At 39.6% G+C, this 19,503-nt stretch overlaps 1 protein-coding gene and 1 pseudogene across 2 annotated transcripts; both read right to left on the bottom strand.

Annotated features, from left to right (window-relative positions):
• Positions 1-1,052: 1,052 nt before the first annotated feature.
• On the bottom strand, positions 1,053-7,027 carry LOC148721895 (uncharacterized; annotated as a pseudogene). The gene is made up of 6 exons (XR_015992801.1): positions 6,895-7,027; positions 5,254-6,495; positions 4,433-5,075; positions 3,244-3,604; positions 2,930-2,978; positions 1,053-1,523 (listed from the first exon to the last, which is right to left on the bottom strand). The product of XR_015992801.1 is annotated as an uncharacterized LOC148721895 (transcript).
• A 4,647-nt stretch (positions 7,028-11,674) lies between these two features.
• On the bottom strand, positions 11,675-17,850 carry LOC148721894 (uncharacterized). Its single transcript, XM_088735795.1, has 3 exons — positions 17,280-17,850; positions 14,831-15,588; positions 11,675-14,572 (listed from the first exon to the last, which is right to left on the bottom strand). Exons 1-3 carry the CDS (start codon positions 17,359-17,361, stop codon positions 14,375-14,377), a joined length of 1,038 nt encoding a protein of 345 aa, XP_088591921.1. The 5' UTR covers positions 17,362-17,850; the 3' UTR covers positions 11,675-14,374.
• Positions 17,851-19,503: the final 1,653 nt, after the last annotated feature.

Raw genomic sequence — 19,503 nt, 5'->3', positions numbered from 1 at the left:
ATCTAGTACTAAGACTAATCTAAAGTGCAGTATACGTTAAAAACAAGTAAAAATACCGAAAAAATTAGTGCTAACCTAACTTAACAAAGAATTAGACAACTGGAAGGCTCTGAATGATATCTAACCTTCCAAAAATCAGTAACGAATTTGTGTTTCAATATTTCACTCTTGCCTATTGACAGTTTCGATTGAAAGAAATCCAGGAAGATTCGTCTCGGATTTTTCTAGACAATTTTTATTTCAATCACGTCTTTTTCTATGTCAGTAGAAAAAATTCTCAAAAGTCAAATAAATTATCATGGTGTTCACGTTTTTGTCACATAAATAAGGCCCCATTTATATGGTCTCGCGTACCCGAGACAACCCTCCCTCCGAGACAACTCTACGGAGCGTTTGTATGAAATTTGACATCTGCTAACCCTTGTTGGGTTAAATATTCGACAGAGTGGCGTACGACAGGAAAAGAATAACTGTAATACGAACGGACTCTGGTTATAGCATGCGCACGCATTTTCTGTTCGAGTTGTCTCGTCTCGGGTGGGCGAGACAAGATGTTTACATGAGAAAAAGTTGTCTCGCCTGCTAGGGTTACCCTACCTGCCGAGGTGAGACAACTCGCCCCCCTTCCCCCGAGTTATCTCGCCTACCCGAGACGAGTTCGTAACCTCATGTAAACGGGCGGCTGAATTTTGTAAAGAAATAAGTGAAGAGTTGTTTCGCCTAGGGTAACTCGGGGGTAGGGTTGTCTCGGTTACCCGAGACCATATAGATGGGGCTCAACATTTCTTTTCATGTACTATTTTTTTAAAGGCGAAAATTTACTAATTTTACATTTATAACGACTGTATACCGCAGTCGATCGTGTGATGCGCTTCTCCTAGTGAAGGTAACCCCGGAAGAGACTAGGCCGAGGTTTCGACTACCCAATCCGACAGACGGACAGGCAGGCAGGCAGGCAGGCTGACTGACAAAAAGACAGACAGAAAAACAGGCAGACGAGCAAACACAGAGTATCATGCAGAAAGACAGACAGATGGACAGGCAGGCAGGTGCACAGAAAAGAGGCTGTAATTCAAAATGTTTGAGGGGCATCCCGGTTATTCTTACATGGGATTCCTAAAAGTTCAGGGTACGTGGTAGAAAAAAAAAATTGAATATGGAGAAAAATCTTCCTACCTATGCTTTCTACAGTCTCTAATCATGTATGGAGAGGGAATTAGCCTGTTAAAAGGAACCGGGATCGGCCGAAGTTACATGACGATCACCAAGGTGTCGGTCGAATGCCTCCAAAATTTGAACGTCGCCGACTTCTTGAATTGCTTTCATTAGTTCATGTACAGTAGCTTTGTAACCGGTTCGACTCCAATGGATGAGGACTTGATAAGACCTTTCCTCCTCTGAGCTGTTTTCGACGTTTATATTTTGAATGGTTGTTTCTGGTAGAAGGAGGGCCCTTCCAAGCCACCTCCAATTGTTAGCCATTTGCTTGGCGACTAAGGCAAGGCAGCAACTCTGAACTTGCTCTGATGAGGCAAAAACAGAGCACAGGCATTGAAGAAAGAGAGAAACACGTCAAAGTTTGAGCAAACTCCTCACAAGTAATAAAGGCTGATAGTTTCTAAAGAAACTGTTTGGGGCTGCGTCGGTGGGGGTAACGAAATATTTTGAATATATCAACAAAGTTGAAATGGTAAATTGGCCAACGTTACGATTATAAAAGCTGACGTTTGGAGTGTTAGCTCTTCGTCGGAGAAGATAGTTATTAACTGCTTTTTTTATCATAAATGATAAAACTCAGAACGGATGCTAATAAAATTCAAAGAAAGAGATATTGACCAAACTCATTTTGATTGAATAATTTGGATATATCAACAAAGTTGAAGTAGTAAATTGGCCACCGTAACGATTACAAAAGCTGACATTTCGAGCGTTAGCCCTGCGTCGGAGCGAATAGAGGAATTGTGGGTTGTGTGTGCCTTTAAAGGCAGAGAATGGAGCTACGTTATTGGTGGGAACATGGCAACGAGAAAAACAAGAATAAATTAGTGGAATGAAAAGGGTTTGTTGATCCCTGTGGGATTTAGACTGCCGGTTTGAAAGATGAGCTTTTGTTCAAGATTTTTACGGCTTTCCGTGCCACCTAAGTGTGAGGAAAGACCGCAGATTGGTATATGTTGCACTTATTGCAAAAAGATATACATCGGCGAAACAGGCAGAAGACTGGGTGACCGATTCCGAGAACACCTTCGAGACGTGGAAAGGAATGACAAGGACACATCGAAACCAGTCGCTAGACATTTTAATTTACCTAATCATTCTAAGCAACATATGGCACTCTGCGGTCTTTCCTAACACCTAGGTAACATGGAAAACCGTAAAAATCTTGAACAAAAGCTCATCTTTCAAACCGGCCGTCTAAATCCCACAGGGATCAACGAACGCTTTTCATTCCACTAATTTATTCTTGTTTTTCTCGTTGCCATGTTTCCACCAATAACGTAGCTCCATTCTCTGCCTTTAAAAGCACACACAACCCACAATTCCTCTATTCGCTTCGACGCAGGGCTAACGCTCGAAACGTCAGCTTTTGTAATCGTTACGGTGGCCAATTTACTACTTCAACTTTGTTGATATATTCAAATTATTCAATCAAAATGAGTTTGGTCAATATCTTTCTTTGAATTTTATTAGCATCGGTTCTGAGTTTTATCATTTATAATAAAAAAAGCAGTTGATAACTATCTCCTCTCCCAGAGAAGACGTCAAGTATTAACATGATGCTACAAGCACTCGTTTGACAGAGACACAATCGCTCCTATGTGAAGTTTTGTAGTTACGTGTATTGTTCATTATAAGACAATTCAAGAGGGCAGGTAGAAAATGGTGAAGTGAGGAGGAAGTTTTCGTTTTCAGTTGGAAATTGACTTACTTGAATAACAAGGAGAATCCTCTGGGACCTTGGAACTGCCATCTTGCGGCTGCGGAAAGAAAATTTAATATAGAGAGAGACAGAGGAATTGACGCATGGTGATTTTACGTCAAAATATTGCTTGTTTTTTTTCAAGATTCTTATCGGTTCTCCAAAATGAGATCGATTGTAAAATAATGTAATAGGGATAACCTTAGGGTTAAGTGTTATCAAAGATAGAGTCTTTTCATCTTGAAGTACTCTTGCTTAGAAGCTAAAAGAAATGTCCTCAAGATAAGAAATTGAAGAGCTTCTTTGTTTAGATATTTCCTTACCTTAACAAACCACTGTTTTATTTCTCCAAATTCATGGACTGGTGTAGAATTACACCACAAGGGCCTTGATGCTACAGCCGGGTCCATACAGATTACATGGCGACGAAGGCCCTCGGCTGGGGATTCGACGGAGGACACAAGCTTACCGCAATCGGAATCATCATCATCGTCATCATCACTTTCATCAGAGGAAGCGTCCACTCTACGAACGGTGCCGTCACTGGATGCACCAGGGCAAAGTGGGTTGGGACAGACAGGTCCGAAACTGAACTTAAGAAATTTAAACTGACGCTGACAAATGTGTGTCATTATTGACATCAGAATGTCAAATAACTTATGGAGCCTTTTGCCGTTTTTGTACCTATAGGGGGAATAAATAAATAGATGAATACGAAGGGAACCTTTCATAGAAATGGAACTATCAGTTAAGTTATACGGGTATAGTCTAAAGATATCCAGTTTACTTATAGTAGAGCGAAAATCCACATTCCTCAATTTCTAACAATCTCCACGAGAATAATTTCATGCGCATTCGCATGACATGATTAAACTGACTATGCCACAGCTATGTCAATGTACAAACATTTGGAGACGAGCAGGCTTCATATAAAAGATACCGACTCACATGGCAGCCATTCACACTCGTGGCCCTAAGGGAAGAAAGTGTCGTATATGAGAACGATCCTTCGCAGTAAAGCACTATTTGAGCAATAGTGAAAATCAGACCTGAAAAAAATTTCAGGCCTGTATACGGGACTCGAACCACTGACCTCTGCGATACTAGTGCAGCGCTCTACCAATTTTCACTATTGCTCAAATAGTGCTTTACTGCGAAGGATCGTTCTCATATACGTCTCATAACCGCAGTTCACACATATGTTTCATATGTTTGTTGTTGTTTGATTTATCATCTACGGATTTATATCGAATTAATTTGATGGCCTGCTCCCAGTTGGCTTGTTAGCTCAATTGGTAGAGCGCTACACTAGTATCGCAGAGGTCAGTGGTTCGAGTCCCGTACAGGCCTGAAATTTTTTTCAGGTCTGATTTTCACTATTGCTCAAATAGTGCTTTACTGCGAAGGATCGTTCTCATATACGTCTCATAACCGCAGTTCACACATATGTTTCATATGTTTGTTGTTGGAAGAAAGTGTGTTGCCCAAAAGGAAGGAGAAAATCAAACTTGCCTGGCCTTGATTCGAATTTGGTTGTGTTTCTGAGACATTTCTGTAAGAATAAAGAAACTGTCTCCGAATGAAAATATGGTCATCCCTTTGGCGATGATGGGTCTCATACCACTGCTGTCTTTACTTCTTGCGCTGGTGCGAACAATGAAGTAGTCAAAGAGAGCAGGAGGCAGGAAACTACGGAAATCAAACATGAGGAGTTTGTCTGAGGTACAAATTCCAGACCAGCTTTTCCGACAAAGCTTTTCCCACTTTCCTGTCAAGCATTTCTCTTTGAGGTGAAACGGGACAATGTATTTGCTAGTTTCCGCACCATTTTCGTCACCTTCACCAGGAACGGTACCATCTTCGTGCTCTTTTTCCTCAGCTGAGGCAGAAATCGGGCACAACATACCTGAAGCTTCCAAGATACCAACAAGCTCAGAAACAGGGCTTTCGTAATCTTCCCATATAAAATTTAGAAGCTCAATGTCTGCTACTCCATCCTCTTGCAAGGTCTTCCACTGACCACGGTGTCTACGATCAACATCCAGGTGGTCGGTAACATCGTGCAGACAGGTCATAACATCAACCAGATATTGTGGATTGATGACCACCAAGTTGTTTAGCTCGGAGTGAGACGTCGTGGGTACGATCAGTTCCTCTGAGAAAATATAATACATCCATCTCAATCAAATATAAGTTTCGGAATGGTAATTTAACGTCGCTTGAGGACTTTGAAGTATTTTCTCAGATTCCTCAACAAAATTTCAAATTAACTTGTTTGCTTGAGTTTTGTGAGGTATGTTATAGTAAGGAAATATTTTAGATCATTTACAGACCTGGCATAATTATCACACCACTGTCATGGTAGAACTGCAGCATGCTGTCAAACTCTCTTTCTTCGACGACACCGGACGTATTCCGCTCCATCAAACATTTCAGGAAGATCTTGCGCATACAAGGTGGGCACTTCGGATTATCTCTGCATTTCAGAATTTCCTCTTCAAAATGAAGCCACAATACAGGAAATTCCTCGTCCATTTTCCCTGAGCGAGCAACTTCATTTGTGATGGCTTTTCTTAAAGCTATGGCACCAGAATCTTCATCCCCCAAAGAATTTTCTACAGGAAACAAAAAACTTTGTTCTTTGCTATTAACCAGCTGCTGCCCAAAGCTCTCTATCAATTCACCATAAAGCTTAGTCTCTGCATTAGCCAAATCTTCGTTGCTTACTTCATTGCCGCGCGTTCCAACGAGGAACACAGGTGTCGTGTGAGGAGTATGCACGCGCACGGAATTGAGCCAAAAGTGTACCTCCTCTAAAGCTTGGCTGGCACTGTCAGGATTGCACAGCCGGACCAAATTCAATACCACAAGATAAAAGGAACGCCGATTTAGGAAAACATGGTGCATTGCTTGATACAAAGGGTGGCCTGCAAAGTCCCAAATGCTGATCTTAGTCTACTTTTTCTCGTTATTATTCGCTGAAGTTCCCGTAGGGAGACTCAGCTCTTGCTTGATTTGATCGAATGGCATGGTACGAGGAGTCTCTTCAAACACAGGACTGAGACTTGTGGCTGGCGACACTGTTACAATACTTGTCTCATCCACATTTCTTCTACTACCAACACCTCCTGAGGTTGATGGACCTTCTATGCTAGCAAGTCGTCTCAAAGAGGCAGGGTGGAAAGATGATCGTGATTGAGAAAGACCGGGAAGGTTTCTTGGAGAATCTTTTGACTGGTCAATTGCTGGGGTACATTTAATTTCCTGACATACTTTGTCGGCTAGAATATCATCTACAATTGACTTGTTCAGGTCAACTGCATGCCACGACTCGTCTAACTCTGTCACCTCAACCATGGATGTGATAATTCCATGAGTCTCTTTCCGTCCGTCTACAAAATCCTCTCCACTTAGAGAACGTACTAGGCTAGTCTTGCCCACGCCTACATCTCCAATGACGGTGAGCTGCATACGAGGTACACAAGCTTTCCCCTCAAGCAGTGCCTTGTTGAATATTTTGACTGCCAATTCGCCCCTTGCAAGAACTTCATAAGGCTCACAGGATTTTTCTGTATGGAATTGGGATGCATGAAATGAGAATTATTTTTGGTAAATCATTAAAATTATTCACCATTTTACGAATTTCTTTATAACTTTACCCTTGAGTTTTGCAAAGATACCATCTTGTTTGTTTTAAGAAATTCTCCCACTAGCTCACTTCCAGAAAAGCTTAAGGTCTAACCATGTGAATGTGGTGGTGACATCTACTGATTGCATCGATAAGGCCTCGTGTTCAGGGATAATTTGTCAGTTTTGGAATGTCTTTCTGCCAGTGGTGGCTATGAAATATACCGTTCTATCAGACGACTCCACCTTACAGAGCAAGAGAGGGAAAAGGAGAGAATCAACAGTACTCCTAGGATGGTAAAATTAATTAATGTAAACATTTCTCATTGATTTTGAAATAACCTCACCTTTAATGTTTGGTGGACAGATTTCTTCAGCCTGCCTTGGTTCTTTAAGACGTTCGACTTGCGTAGGTGCCACTGTACTGTTGGGCATTACTGCACTATTTCCATGACGTAGACTGTTCCACATAGGTTCCATTAATTGCCTTGCTGTTTAAAGTAGTAGCTTTTCATTAAAAAAAGTAATCTATTCGAAGCCAATTTACAATCAAAGTCGCAATATAATTAAGAAGAAACGAGAAAGATAACTGTATAGTATGCCATCAAGGTTATCAGTGTACTCTCAGCCTACTGGAAAATCAATCAAGACTATGTTTGCATACAATCATCCTACCTCAGCACAATAATAATAATAATAATAATTTACATTTCTAAAGCGCTAAAATTATAAAATATTCTAAAGCGCTTTACAACATTATTAACTACAAATATTAAAATGATAAACGACAAAATATCAAAACAAACTGTAAGCCAGCCTGAATAGATGTGTCTTAAGCTTTGACTTAAAAATCGTTACACTTGGACTGTTTCGAATTTCAAGCGGCAGTTCGTTCCACAAAAAAGGTCCAGAACGGGCAAAGGCACGATCACCAAAGAAGAAAAATAACTTTCAGGGTTACAAGCGTAAACTCAAAATTAGATAGAATAACAAGCTGCTGTACGTTTTGCTCCTTCAGTTGAAACTTCCCCGTACAGGCGGCATGGTGCAGATCTTTCAAATGATGGCGACTGTTTTTCAAGTGTTGAATTAAAGCTCTCGTGCTTGAAAAGGATCGACCGCATTGACCACAGCTTTCAGGTACACCAGTCTTAGAGATCTTATGTTTTGAACTGTGCTCTAAATGCTTAATATAACTCTCTTTACAGTCCTTTCCCTTGAATGGTCGATTGCATTTCGCACAGCTGTGAATAGCCCTTACACAGGGCATATCCTTGTCGGTAAACGGCATTTTAAACCCTAATAAGCCATTGGAAGGAGTAATACAAGTCAGACGTGACTCCAAATTTCGTAAACACGCTTTTTTCGAGAATATAGCTGCTGTTCCCAATCTCTTTCTTTCTTTGTTTTGCTAAAAAAGCTGGGAACTAAGAAGTTATCGACTTCCGTTGTCCCTATGGCCCTCGGCTTCCGGTCAGTTGAAATTAACAATTGGTTCATGCTTTAACGCGCACTATCGAGTTATGGAGCAAGCGGGAAGTTTGGAGAGCACGAAAGAAGCGTAAGAGTTGCCCGAGGCAATAGCCGAGGGCAACTCTAGCTTCTTGAGTGCTCTCCAAACTTCCCACGTGCTCCATAACTCGATAGTTCACAGCTGAAAGCAGGAACCAATTGTTTTAGAACATAGCCGGTGGAATTGTGCATCAAATCCGACGCGAAAAACGGACAACAATATCAATTGAAGCGAATCGTGACGGCGCAGATGCCGAGTCCCCTTTTTCGTTGTTTTTCTCTTTTTCTGACTCATTTAAGAACTCTAGCCCAAGGGAAAAGGTCGAAAAATTATCTTCGTTTTTGGAATAGTAGGACTAGTATCTGTTTGTATCCATTATTGTCGCGAAATATAATATTTTTCCCAGCGCTAACAATGGCCGCTCGCGCGAAAAAAAAAAGATCTTTATTCATTCTTTCGTTATTAAAAACATTTCCACAGACAAACGTGTGAGTTTACAATGAGAATAATATTCTATGCTACTATTCAATACTACTATACAGTTAAAATAGACTTAGACAAAATTAAATAGGCATCTATTAATAAAGCATCGCTTGAACCTCTCGGTTCTCACACGTGGCAAGATAAAATCATGGCCCCCGCTTCTTAAAAAACGTGATCTTTGTGGAGGAGGAAGGTCATGAAGAGGATGAGCTGCATCGGTTATGATGTTGTTCCATAACTGCCTCTCTCTTGAAACGATGTAGCTGGTCATTGGGGTGTACTTGGAGGTATATCCATATCGCAAAGCACGCCTGCAAAACTTATCAAGCTGTGCAATGTATTTACCCTGGTGGGCACAGGCCCATACTTCAAATGCATATTGCTGACGCTATCAGCGTGCACTATCGGGATTTTGAGCACGCTTACGTATACTGAATTTGATTGCGCGGCTCTGCTAGCTATGTTCTAAAAAAATCTTCGTAATCTAAGTAATCGTGCAGACCATGCTGTAGGTATTTCTCTGTATCGGAACCATGCAAATAGATCAGAGCGGGAAAAACGGTTGCGATTTGTGCGAACTCGCCGAGTAAACTACAATCCTGCAGGAATATTTGTGATCTACTCCGAACACTTCTCGGAGGACTGTTTCGAGAGATCTGTGTACCTTGAAGGATCTAGGCGAAGAATTCTGTCGGGTTCAGTGCCTACCGTTCAAGAGAAGGGACAAGAAAAATCGTCCTCTGTGCGATCTCGACGAAAGTGAAGTCAACGAACCTCGACGGGTTTTGTCACCTTTACATATGCGCTGATCAATATCCACCTTTAACAACTCTCTGGCAGAACACCTTACACAAAGGAAAGTACCCGGTGAACATTGTGAATACGAATGATAAAATAGCCGAATTGAGGAATTAGATTTCTGACCTCAAAGAGCTCACTTTCACAAAAGAGATGAAAAACATGATTGTGTGCTCTGACTCTAAAAAAAGCTAGCTTTAATAACAGCGAAAGTAGAACAAACAGCTAAAGACGCATAGAGTGTAGAAACATTTCAAAATGTAGGCTTGCAGCAAAAAAACTGAGAAAATGAAAATTTCTTTAAAATCCTCTCAAACTATCAACCATCTGACAGCCAAGTCAGCGTGATGTCAAAGGGTCCTAAATTCATCCCAACACCCGTGACAAATGAATGTGAAATCAGGCCAAGTTTTGCGAGATTTATTCGCAAGACCAATGCGCCTCCGTTACACCTTTCACGGACAAAACAAAGAACCACTACCCTTTCATATCAAACTGAATGCCACCGGTTCAGTCTTCTATTGCCCTTCAGAGCTACTTGAAAAATTGTCATAATACAACTTGCAGACTGTACTTTGTAACGCAATGAGGTCACGGCTCTAAAAGTGTTGAAGCAAACTCTGCTTTAAACCTCACCAAAGCAACACAACGCTAGTCATCATGAATAAGACAGAAAAAACATAAGGCCAAAGTGCAACTCAACAACAGAGTTCACTTCAAACCTCTCAAAGCACCGATAGTAAAAAACACGCTGGAAAGGGTTAATGAGATCAATGACCAAATGCATCGGGCAAACACATTAATAGCTTACAAATGGCTTCACAATCCCCAATATCCGCCTTGATACACAATCAGCCACTGCCGAAAACAATATTTATATATCTCTCGATCATTTCTTACAAAAAGGGAAAATCCCTTACAAGAAGCAAAAATACAATTCGAAGGCGTTAAAGCGATATGACCACAAAAGCCACATGGGGAGTCCGTGCTGTTCTTTATTTATCTTTATTCGCATGGCAAATTTCATCGTTTGCCGGCGCAAAACTATCCTCAGAAGCTTCAGATAATTTCTGGGACAATTCATCGTCAGACAAAGTCGACATTTTACGACTGACAACGAAACAGTTCTCAAAAAAGTACTATGTGTGATTCTCTTTGCAGCGGACAAAGAGAATTGTGACAAAGCAAAGCATAAGTTTGTTGAGCCTTTGACGTCATGATGACGTTTCCTGCTGTACGGCTGGAACATGTTTTCAGCAATGGCGGACGATTTTTAGACGACTTTGAAGCGGTAAAAATTGATCCTCGAAGGTTTATTTTGAGTTTTTAATGGCAAAAAGGGTTTTAACTTGACCCAATTCAACATTCTGTAAAAGAATTAGCCCAAAATAAAATAGTCAATTTTCGGCACTTTAAGGTCACGAGAAAGAAGGAAATGATCATCAACTAGGGAAGCTCTTAAGTTTTAAGCAAATTCTCCATGTCAGCACCTTTGGAAATGTATGGAGAACAGTATGGAACAGTATGCATACTGATGTTATTGTGCCAATTACTTTCAAATAAGGAAAATCAGTGTTTGGAGAGGAAAGAACAAAAACAGAAAAACAATTACTTCAAACTCATTATTAAAAAGGTCTTGTTTAATATACAAGAGTGTAATATATAGATCTTGTAAGACATTTTGTTGTGTGGTATCACTGAGTATTTTTACGAGCTTTGCAGTTCTTCAACGACGTAGAGCGAGTCAGAATACAAACAACGAGTAAAAGTACCCACGATACTACACAAAAAAAGGTCTAATAAGAGATTTATTATCGAACACGCCAAATTGTTATTTCATTGCGAGCGAATTTCGCGGATAATTATGGTGTACAAATATCGCGTGAGATTTATAATCGTCTCGCGCGTTATTTGTACTCTAGATTGAAGCGCAGTTGGATAATAAAGTGAGGTATTATAACATTTTAAATTATAAGGAAAAGTTTAGAAAGATTCGGGTATGAATCCACAAGGAAGTTGAAGTCTTGGTAATGGAAGTTAGCTCATATTATTTCTGTAACTGGTGACAAGGGTACTGATAATCAAACCGACCGATCAGAGTAACACATCACAAGGAGCCAATCAGAACACAAAGTAAAAACCAGCACAATGCCTGAGGCGTAGAAAACGCGATTGATGTTGGTTTTACAACATGATCGGTCGAGAGAGTAATGATTCTAATTTTCTAAACCAAGGAAAACCGTGCCGAGGAAAAACGGATGCAAAACCGAATCAATTTCCACAAGTGAGAGAAAATTTTTTTTGATGTCCTCATACAATTCTAAAACAAGGCATTAAACCAAAAGGTAAACTTTTATTAAATAATCGATGAATATTGAAGTTGGGAAAATAAATGGACATCTTGCCCACCTCCGACGATAATGAATGTACATAGTACAAAAATGGTACAGAAATCAAGAAAAGTAATACGATAAATAAGCGATCAATACACCAATTAGTCGAGTCTAAGGATCACGTGTTTTTTTACAAACTGTCATGGCGAGTGCCTCGAGGATTTAGCCGCATTGTCACATTGTACTTTGGGTGGCACGCTATTAATAATAATAATAATAATAATAATAATAATAATAATAATAATAACTTGTATTTATATAGCGCTCATATCTTAAACTCATGGTGCTTTACAACACTGTACGGGGGACTTTACCAGACTGCTAAGTAGTTTACAATCAAATAAAGGCGAATATGACATATGCCCCCTCCCCCCAATTCCCGGTAACCAGGCCATACCACATCACAGTAATCTCGTGAAGTGGGTTCTTTAACGTCCCCTGCCTAACCAAATTAACTAATTAATGGATGCAGGAGACGGGACCTCCATTTATTCCTCCCTATCCGAGAAGACTAGAATATCTAACCATTTCTTGATCCATGTTATAGAAAGGTAGCATATTCTTCTCAATTATTTTAAGACCCTGAGTGTTGGTCCGGCCGGGGCTCGAACCCTCGACCTCCCGCATAACAGTCCGGCGCTCAACCAATTGAGCTATGCAAATTTTTGCTTAGAAAGGCTAAAATTTCCTCTAGTTCAATTATGTTTAGTAGCCTGGTCGCAGACGCAGACCATGCGGTAGCTCATGCACAGGTTACTAAGATGTTTTCAAAATGCCGGCGTCTGCAGACAAATTTTCAACATATTATTTGCACACAGTTTTTGAAGGGCTAGATGACTATTTCAAGTCTTCATTCGCGATTAGTGGGAAATTTGTATACCTACGTTTTAATGGTAGAGAAAATAGTGTGGGCTTCATGGATATGCTTCTCAATTAAACCTGCTACAAAACAAATTAACATCAATTCACGACTTCGATAAGTAAAACCATCCTTTTTGTAACTTTACTGGTACGACCCACTCACATGACCACATTACTATTGTGAATATTTCCTTTGCCTACTACACTTATGGTAGTTGCTATTTCATAGGATACTCGCGTAAAAGAGAAAAATGCAAAGAAACACTTACCATATGCACAAAGCTATCTTTCTGGTTTTAAACTGACGTTATCATTGCCTTGATGTTAGTTAGTAATAATATTCATGATAATCACATTGATCGAGCACTTTCGCAGTGGTGCTTTTCAGGGCCAATACAAACTAATGAGGAAAAAAAAACATTGTGAATAAACATAGTGTTTAAAACTCCAAACTGACTAGAGACAGACCAGTTGGTTATATATAAAACGCAGCTTAAGACATGAACTGTGGGGGCAATAGAGAACAAATTTAGGGAGTAGTGGCATGGAGCACTTGAACCCAGGACCACCAGATTACAAGTCCAGCGCCCTAGCCACTCGGCCACACTGCTTCTTCATGCCATATACTGTTAGTAAGAACCAGCAGACAGCACACTGGCTAGGCTAACAGCAGCAGCCATTTTGTATTCACCATGAAATATTATACATGAAACAGGGACGCCAAGTACACGTAAGCACAACACCTGTTAGCTGGCATCCTTTTTACGAGTAACGTATTTCTCAGTTAAGAGGAATTTCTATAGCTGGTAAATAGGCTTCACTATTTAAGAAACTTCCTTAGCCTTGCATGAAATCATTTATCATGTCCACACAACTCATCGTCTTACATCCAAATGAATGATTACTTATAGTTAGTATGGCCTACGCGAGGTTCCATCAGTTTCAACCTCTTCGAGAACTACATGAAAGATTCTCAAAATCTAACTCATCGTGGTAACAACGAACTGCACGAGACAGCAAAAATTGGGATCACGGGCCATTTTCAACACGCCCAAAGCCCCAAACCCTCCTTATAACAAGATCGTTAATGGGGACATGATTTCCTCTTCTATCGCAAAACATAAGATATTATCTTGTAGTAAGCTTCATTTTAACATTGAAAATCCGAAATGATCTGTTCAGTATCAAATGACAGCGGCGATCCCGTACGCAGAGCATGCCGACTTATTTCCAAAAGTTCAAATAAATTTCAACTTAAATTAGTATATGATTCACATTCCTAGATGAATACGTAACAGCAGGTTGATGTTTGCAAGAGTTGCAGTCGTTTCGCCTAACGACTCAGGTAGCTTCGCTAACGTTTTGGATCATTTTACAAACCTTTGTTTTTAGTTTCGTTTTCTTTAAAGTGGTGTTATACCGTAAACATACGTGTAAGATCGGCCGAGAATTGATTCCACGGACTCCCCTACGACTTTTTGGTCGATTAGAAGTCGATCAAGTTCTGCCGATGGAATCGACTAGACACTTGGCGAACTGCCCTGACACGTTGGCGTAAGGACACGTAGGCGAAACGACCGGTTACCTTTTACAATGACAAGCAAGCAGTTTCCGTAAGTAAAACAATCAACTACGTTTGGGCAGAAATGTCAAAAATTAGATCTAAGAAATATTATACTAGCAGGCACACCGCCTACTTTTGTACTGTATCTAAGGCCTCCGATCGAGAAAGACACACACAAGGGGGAGTACCCCCCGACTGTTATCTGACAGATTAAGTTAGGATTCAGAAGATACTGGATTGTCAAATGAATACAACTCAACAATGCAATCCTCACTGCCAGCAGCAGTGGTCTTGGTCTCCTCTTGGGCTTTCTCGGGAATTTTCGGCTTAGTCCCGTTTCGTCTTTTTTGGTACAATTCAAATAAGACCTCGGGTGCGTGCTCTTTGATGTATTTCCAATTCTGACGGATAACCTATTAAGAGTGAAATAAAGTAAAAAATAATTACCATTCTATTATTCAAAATAAGCCAGCAGATTTTTTTCATTGTCACATGAATATTCCATGTCATTGGGAGAATTTTGGATAGGTTGAACCATGAGAAAAACATGGAGGGGAAAAGATGGCTGGGAATGAAAAGGATTCATGTAGATTGCCAAGAAAGGACTATTCGATTGTGGAAAAACAACTTAAGCGACCTATTTCAAGCTGGAAATTTATAAATAATTTTACCACAATAAGGAAGACTATCATCACTGCACAGATAGTCATCGCTGCAACCACAATCAAGCTCACTGTCAATATGCTCTTCTGATTGTCTTTATCCGTCTTGATACTCTCGGTATCAGTCTCTTTGAGTTCTTGTTTCCGTTTGGCATCAGGGAACGTCTTTCCATACGTGTCACTTTTTGTAAACGCTGAAAGTGTGTCTTGCAAATCTTTTCTTGTCGCGTTGAACGCTGACGAGATCAAAAGAAAGTACTCCACCTTGGCTGAGGTCCATCGGTCATTTGCTTTAGCGAGCGACACGACCTCAAAATCCACGACGTTGTCTGTATCTTGGTAGAAGTCATTAAGAGCATCTTCTATCGCTTTTGTTATGTTTCTGTACTCAGACCTGTTGTGATCAGCAAAGGGATCCTTCCATTCCACACCCGGCAGCAGAAGGCTCATGTTCAGCCGACGGTACGAGATCAAGGCTTTTTCCATGCCAATTTCGAGGGAATGGTTAAGCTTCTCTTCGACACTTTCTTTTCCAACGTCGGACTCAAACTCGAATTTGCAAAACGTTCCACGTTCTCCGTGAATCTTCAGAAATGTTTCTACTTTAATATCAGTAACACCCTTGACGTTTTTAAGATCCTTGTTCAGCAGACTTCTCACAGCCAAGGACATTGTTTTATACTGCATGGATTTCTTGTTCAGGATCGTTTTGTTCCACGTGACCTGTGTTCCATTGCATTCCACTTCAATTGTAATGCTGTGTTTTTCTGCAGTTTAGTGAAAGAGATCGTAAAAGATATATCTTTTTTGTAATATCTTTGTTTTTATACCTACTCTTTTTATTTAACTTTCTGATTTCTGTAAACCTGTATACTTATTCTCTCTAATTAATTTCCTGATTTCTGTAAACTTGTATACCAACTTTTTTTCTTAGTTAAGACATGACCCACCTAGATTAGCTAGCTACCTGTGGGCATGCCCAATTTGTTAAAATAGTCATGAGTCATTAGAAATTAGAATAAATAAATGTTGTTGTCGTTGTTGTAAAGTAAAACTATGATCTTGTGACTGTAATTATAAATTGGGCCCACTATGCAGTACACAAAACTGGTCTCCACTACATTTTACAAAATTGAACATTACGTCATTGCAAAAATTGTTGTAGATAGCAGACGAGACTTCAGATGAAGTCCAAGTAAATTTTTAACAATGAAAAATGATGTTCATTTCCTGAAGGTATATTTTTACCTTTTAACGTCCATTTGGGCTACAAATTTCTTAGACCGTCGGGAAGATTCCACATACAGACATACAATAAAAATGTCTTGGTTGGTTCATTGAAATTGCAATTTACATGATAGGATAATTTTCCATTATGTTATAGTCCTGATAGACTTGGGAAAGACTCAAAAGGGTAGAATATTGATTTCTTGAAGTCAATCGATAGCCTGTTTTCGACTAAAGGTGGAAACAACTGATTCGATAACAAATTAAGCCCTATCAATTATTCAGACCCTTTTTCATTTTACTAACAAAATTGCTCAGGCATTATTAAACGCGTACTTGTGAGTACGAAGAAAACAGCTACAATATCTCACGCCATCAGATGTGTAAAATAGTTTAATCTACTAACGTCAGTCATAAAAAGTTTTTTAAGTTTATATAAAATTCGACAAAAATTAGCTCGAGGATACCTACTGAACTAAAGATTTTAAGGTAAATAAGTGGTAACGACGAAAAATTTCAATTCATCTGACTCGTAGAATTTGTCTTTTTCAAGCTTAGTGAGACATCACCTCGAAAACAACTACGTGACTAACGACCAAAACGGAACTGGTTATTTTGATTTTCGTCTCGTTTATATTATGACCCTAGAATTCAGAGTTTAAGAGAACAACGATGGGCTCTCATTCCGGCTGTCATATATGCATGATGTAGTAGACGAGGAGGGTTTCAAAGATTAATAATATCCTCGTTTATACAAAGTTAGATCAAGTTAATAATAATCGAGATGACGTTTTTATCAAGTTCACTCAATGAATCCAATTTATTTGAATATGTTAAGTAATATCCACCTGGCAGACCCTGTTTTAATAACTGTTTGAAGACGTTGATGTTTTTAAGGGTGGTTTGGTTTTAAGTTGAATTAAGAGCAATGGTTTGAATTAGTTAAGATTCATGCGATCACCAAGTCCTATTGCCCCAAGCTCTGTTCAGTATAAGGCCAAAGTTATCTTCCCAAGAGCTCATTTCACCGAGATTTCACGCGCTGAATAGATCGTAGATAAACAATAGCAATAATTCCTTTTCATCGAAGCAGTATGAAATGTACCGAGGAACAGATATTTGAATTCAGCCACAAAATCGACGGTTGGTTTTCAAGTTAAAAAGAACGGCGAAAGTCTATCGAACGGCGAATTGTGAACCCCAGAGTCATTGAAACACCGCTACACCTTACCTGACATCCAAACTGTAGCAGCAAGTATTGTCACTATTACCACATGGCTTGCAATTTTCACTGATACGTCTTTGAAAGCCATCACGGCGTTTTGGCGATAAAGCAGTTAAAAGTGTCGATTTGACCTGGAGAAACAAATTGTTTAGACCTTACTTCAACTTGTTGAAGCTACATGGGGCTACGTTCTGTCAGTCTGAAGATGTTTTTCTTACAGGCTGCATAATATATTTATTAACTATGCTAATGGTCTGTCACAGCTTTTGTTTTGAAACATTTATTCTTTCGGGGCACGCAGATGTTTCGTGCTTTGATTTTTTTAAAAATGTTTTTTTCCACCTTTCCTATCGAGTGCCAACATCTCACTCAGTTGGTTGAAAATCTGGTGGAGAGGGATATGGGTACTAAATAAACTCCTTCGTAATCTCACTTTACGGCCAAAGAAGGCAGGTGAACAACGAAACAATTTAAATTTCTTAGAACTGTCTCGGAGAGTTTGTGAAGCATTGCAAAATTTTCTAACTTCAGCTGGCACTGGTTGAAAACATATTGTCCGGGCTAATTGGGAATTATGCCCTTGTAATTAGTTATTTATTTATTTATTTATTTATTTGTTATTTATTTATTTATTTAGTTATTTATTTATTTGTAGTACCAGTAGCCTTAAGCATTTTTCTCGTCAAACCAAAACATAGCTGTTTATATTCGTTGCTTTGCCTAGAAGCGTTCATCCCTTTGTTGAGTCATTTTTCCATTCGCACAACTAGTAGTTATTACAGACTATTTATTCATAATGTATTCTTTAGTATTCTTTAGTAGACGTTCATCTACTTGTAAAGTCTCTTCCCTCAAGCTTTTTGCTGCTCAAACAAAAACATGGCTTTTTATATTGCCCGAAGCCTTTTTGGAATTACGTAAAATCCAAGAGAAAAGGATCAAGCGATCTAGTATCCTTGAAAGTAAACGATAAGTTTCTAAATGACGATATTAGTATTGCAAATAGCATGAACCATTATTTCTCGTCTGTATTTACTGTTGAGGACCAGGCTAACATTCCAGTTTTTGATTACGTTACTAACCAGAAATTATGCAGCATTTATTGTTCCCCTGAAGAGATCAAAAAAAATGCTGAAAAATTTAAATATCTATAAATCCCCAGGGCCAGACGGCATATCGCCACGGATTCTGAAAGAATGTAGTCAGGTGTTATCATCTCCGTTAGCGTTACTTTTGAATACATCTTTTTCGCTGGGTCAGCTACCAACAATGTGGAAAAATGCCAATATTACACCGGTGTACAAAAAAGGGAATAGGAATCTTAGAGAGAACTATCGTCAGATTTCACTAACGTGTATTCTATGCAAAATCGCGGAGAAGGTGGTGAGGAGTCGAGTCGTTGATTTTTGGTCTGATCAAAATCTTTTCCAGATCAATTCGCGTACCTCAGAGGTAAATCCACTCTATTGCAGTTGTTAGCTTGTTATGATGACTGGGCTAAAGCTAGAAATTGTTCTAAACCTACTTACGTTATCTTTCTAGACATGTCCAAAGCTTTTGATAGTGTACCACACGAGCGTTTATTGCTTAAGCTGAATAGGTACGGCATAGATGGGCCTTTACTACAGTGGTTTAAACATTTTTTGACAAACAGAATGCAACGCGTTGTTATTAGAGGAAAGTGTTCGGATTGGACGTCAGTGAAGTCCGGGGTGCCCCAAGGAACAATTCTTGGCCCTATTTTGTTTACCATCTACATAAATGACATCTCAACAGATTTGACATCTACTGTTAAGATTTATGCAGATGATACTAAAATCTACCGAACAATTGGTTCGCCAGATGTTGATATCCCTGCCCTGCAGAGTGACCTAGATCGATTGAGTATATGGGCAAATAAATGGCAAATGCACTTCAATCCGGATAAATGCGAGGTCATGCGTATTACACATAGAAAGGAAAAAACTAAACCAATTTACTCGCTGGGGGGGGGCAATTTAGGTCGGTAGAGAACACTAAGGACCAAGGAGTAACCACCTCTTCTGACCTGTCCTGGGGCTTGCATGTATCTGCAACGGTAAACAAGGCAAATATGGTACTAGGTATCATAAAGCGGTCCATCGGAACTAATAGCCAGTACGTGTTTTCGCAGCTCTATAAATCACTGGTCATGCCCATACTGGAGTATGCGGCTCCTGTTTGGAGTCCGTATTTGATTAAGGATATTACG

This window comes from Stylophora pistillata, chromosome 10 (genome assembly GCF_964205215.1).
Source record: "Stylophora pistillata chromosome 10, jaStyPist1.2, whole genome shotgun sequence".
Lineage (NCBI taxonomy): Eukaryota > Metazoa > Cnidaria > Anthozoa > Scleractinia > Pocilloporidae > Stylophora > Stylophora pistillata.
Note: the sequence above shows the minus strand (reverse complement) of the source record. Positions and strands in the feature narration are given on the sequence as shown.

What these genes read in the sequence shown, in the direction of transcription:
- LOC148721894 (XM_088735795.1), bottom strand. Translation starts at nt 17,361, where the DNA reads ATGGCTTTCAAAGACGTATCAGTGAAAATTGCAAGCCATGTGGTAATA. An exon ending in TGCTACAGTTTGGATGTCAG is followed by an intron (nt 15,589 to 17,279) that starts GTAAGGTGTAGC and finishes ACTAAACTGCAG; the next exon opens with AAAAACACAGCATTACAATT. An exon ending in TGATAGTCTTCCTTATTGTG is followed by an intron (nt 14,573 to 14,830) that starts GTAAAATTATTT and finishes CACTCTTAATAG; the next exon opens with GTTATCCGTCAGAATTGGAA.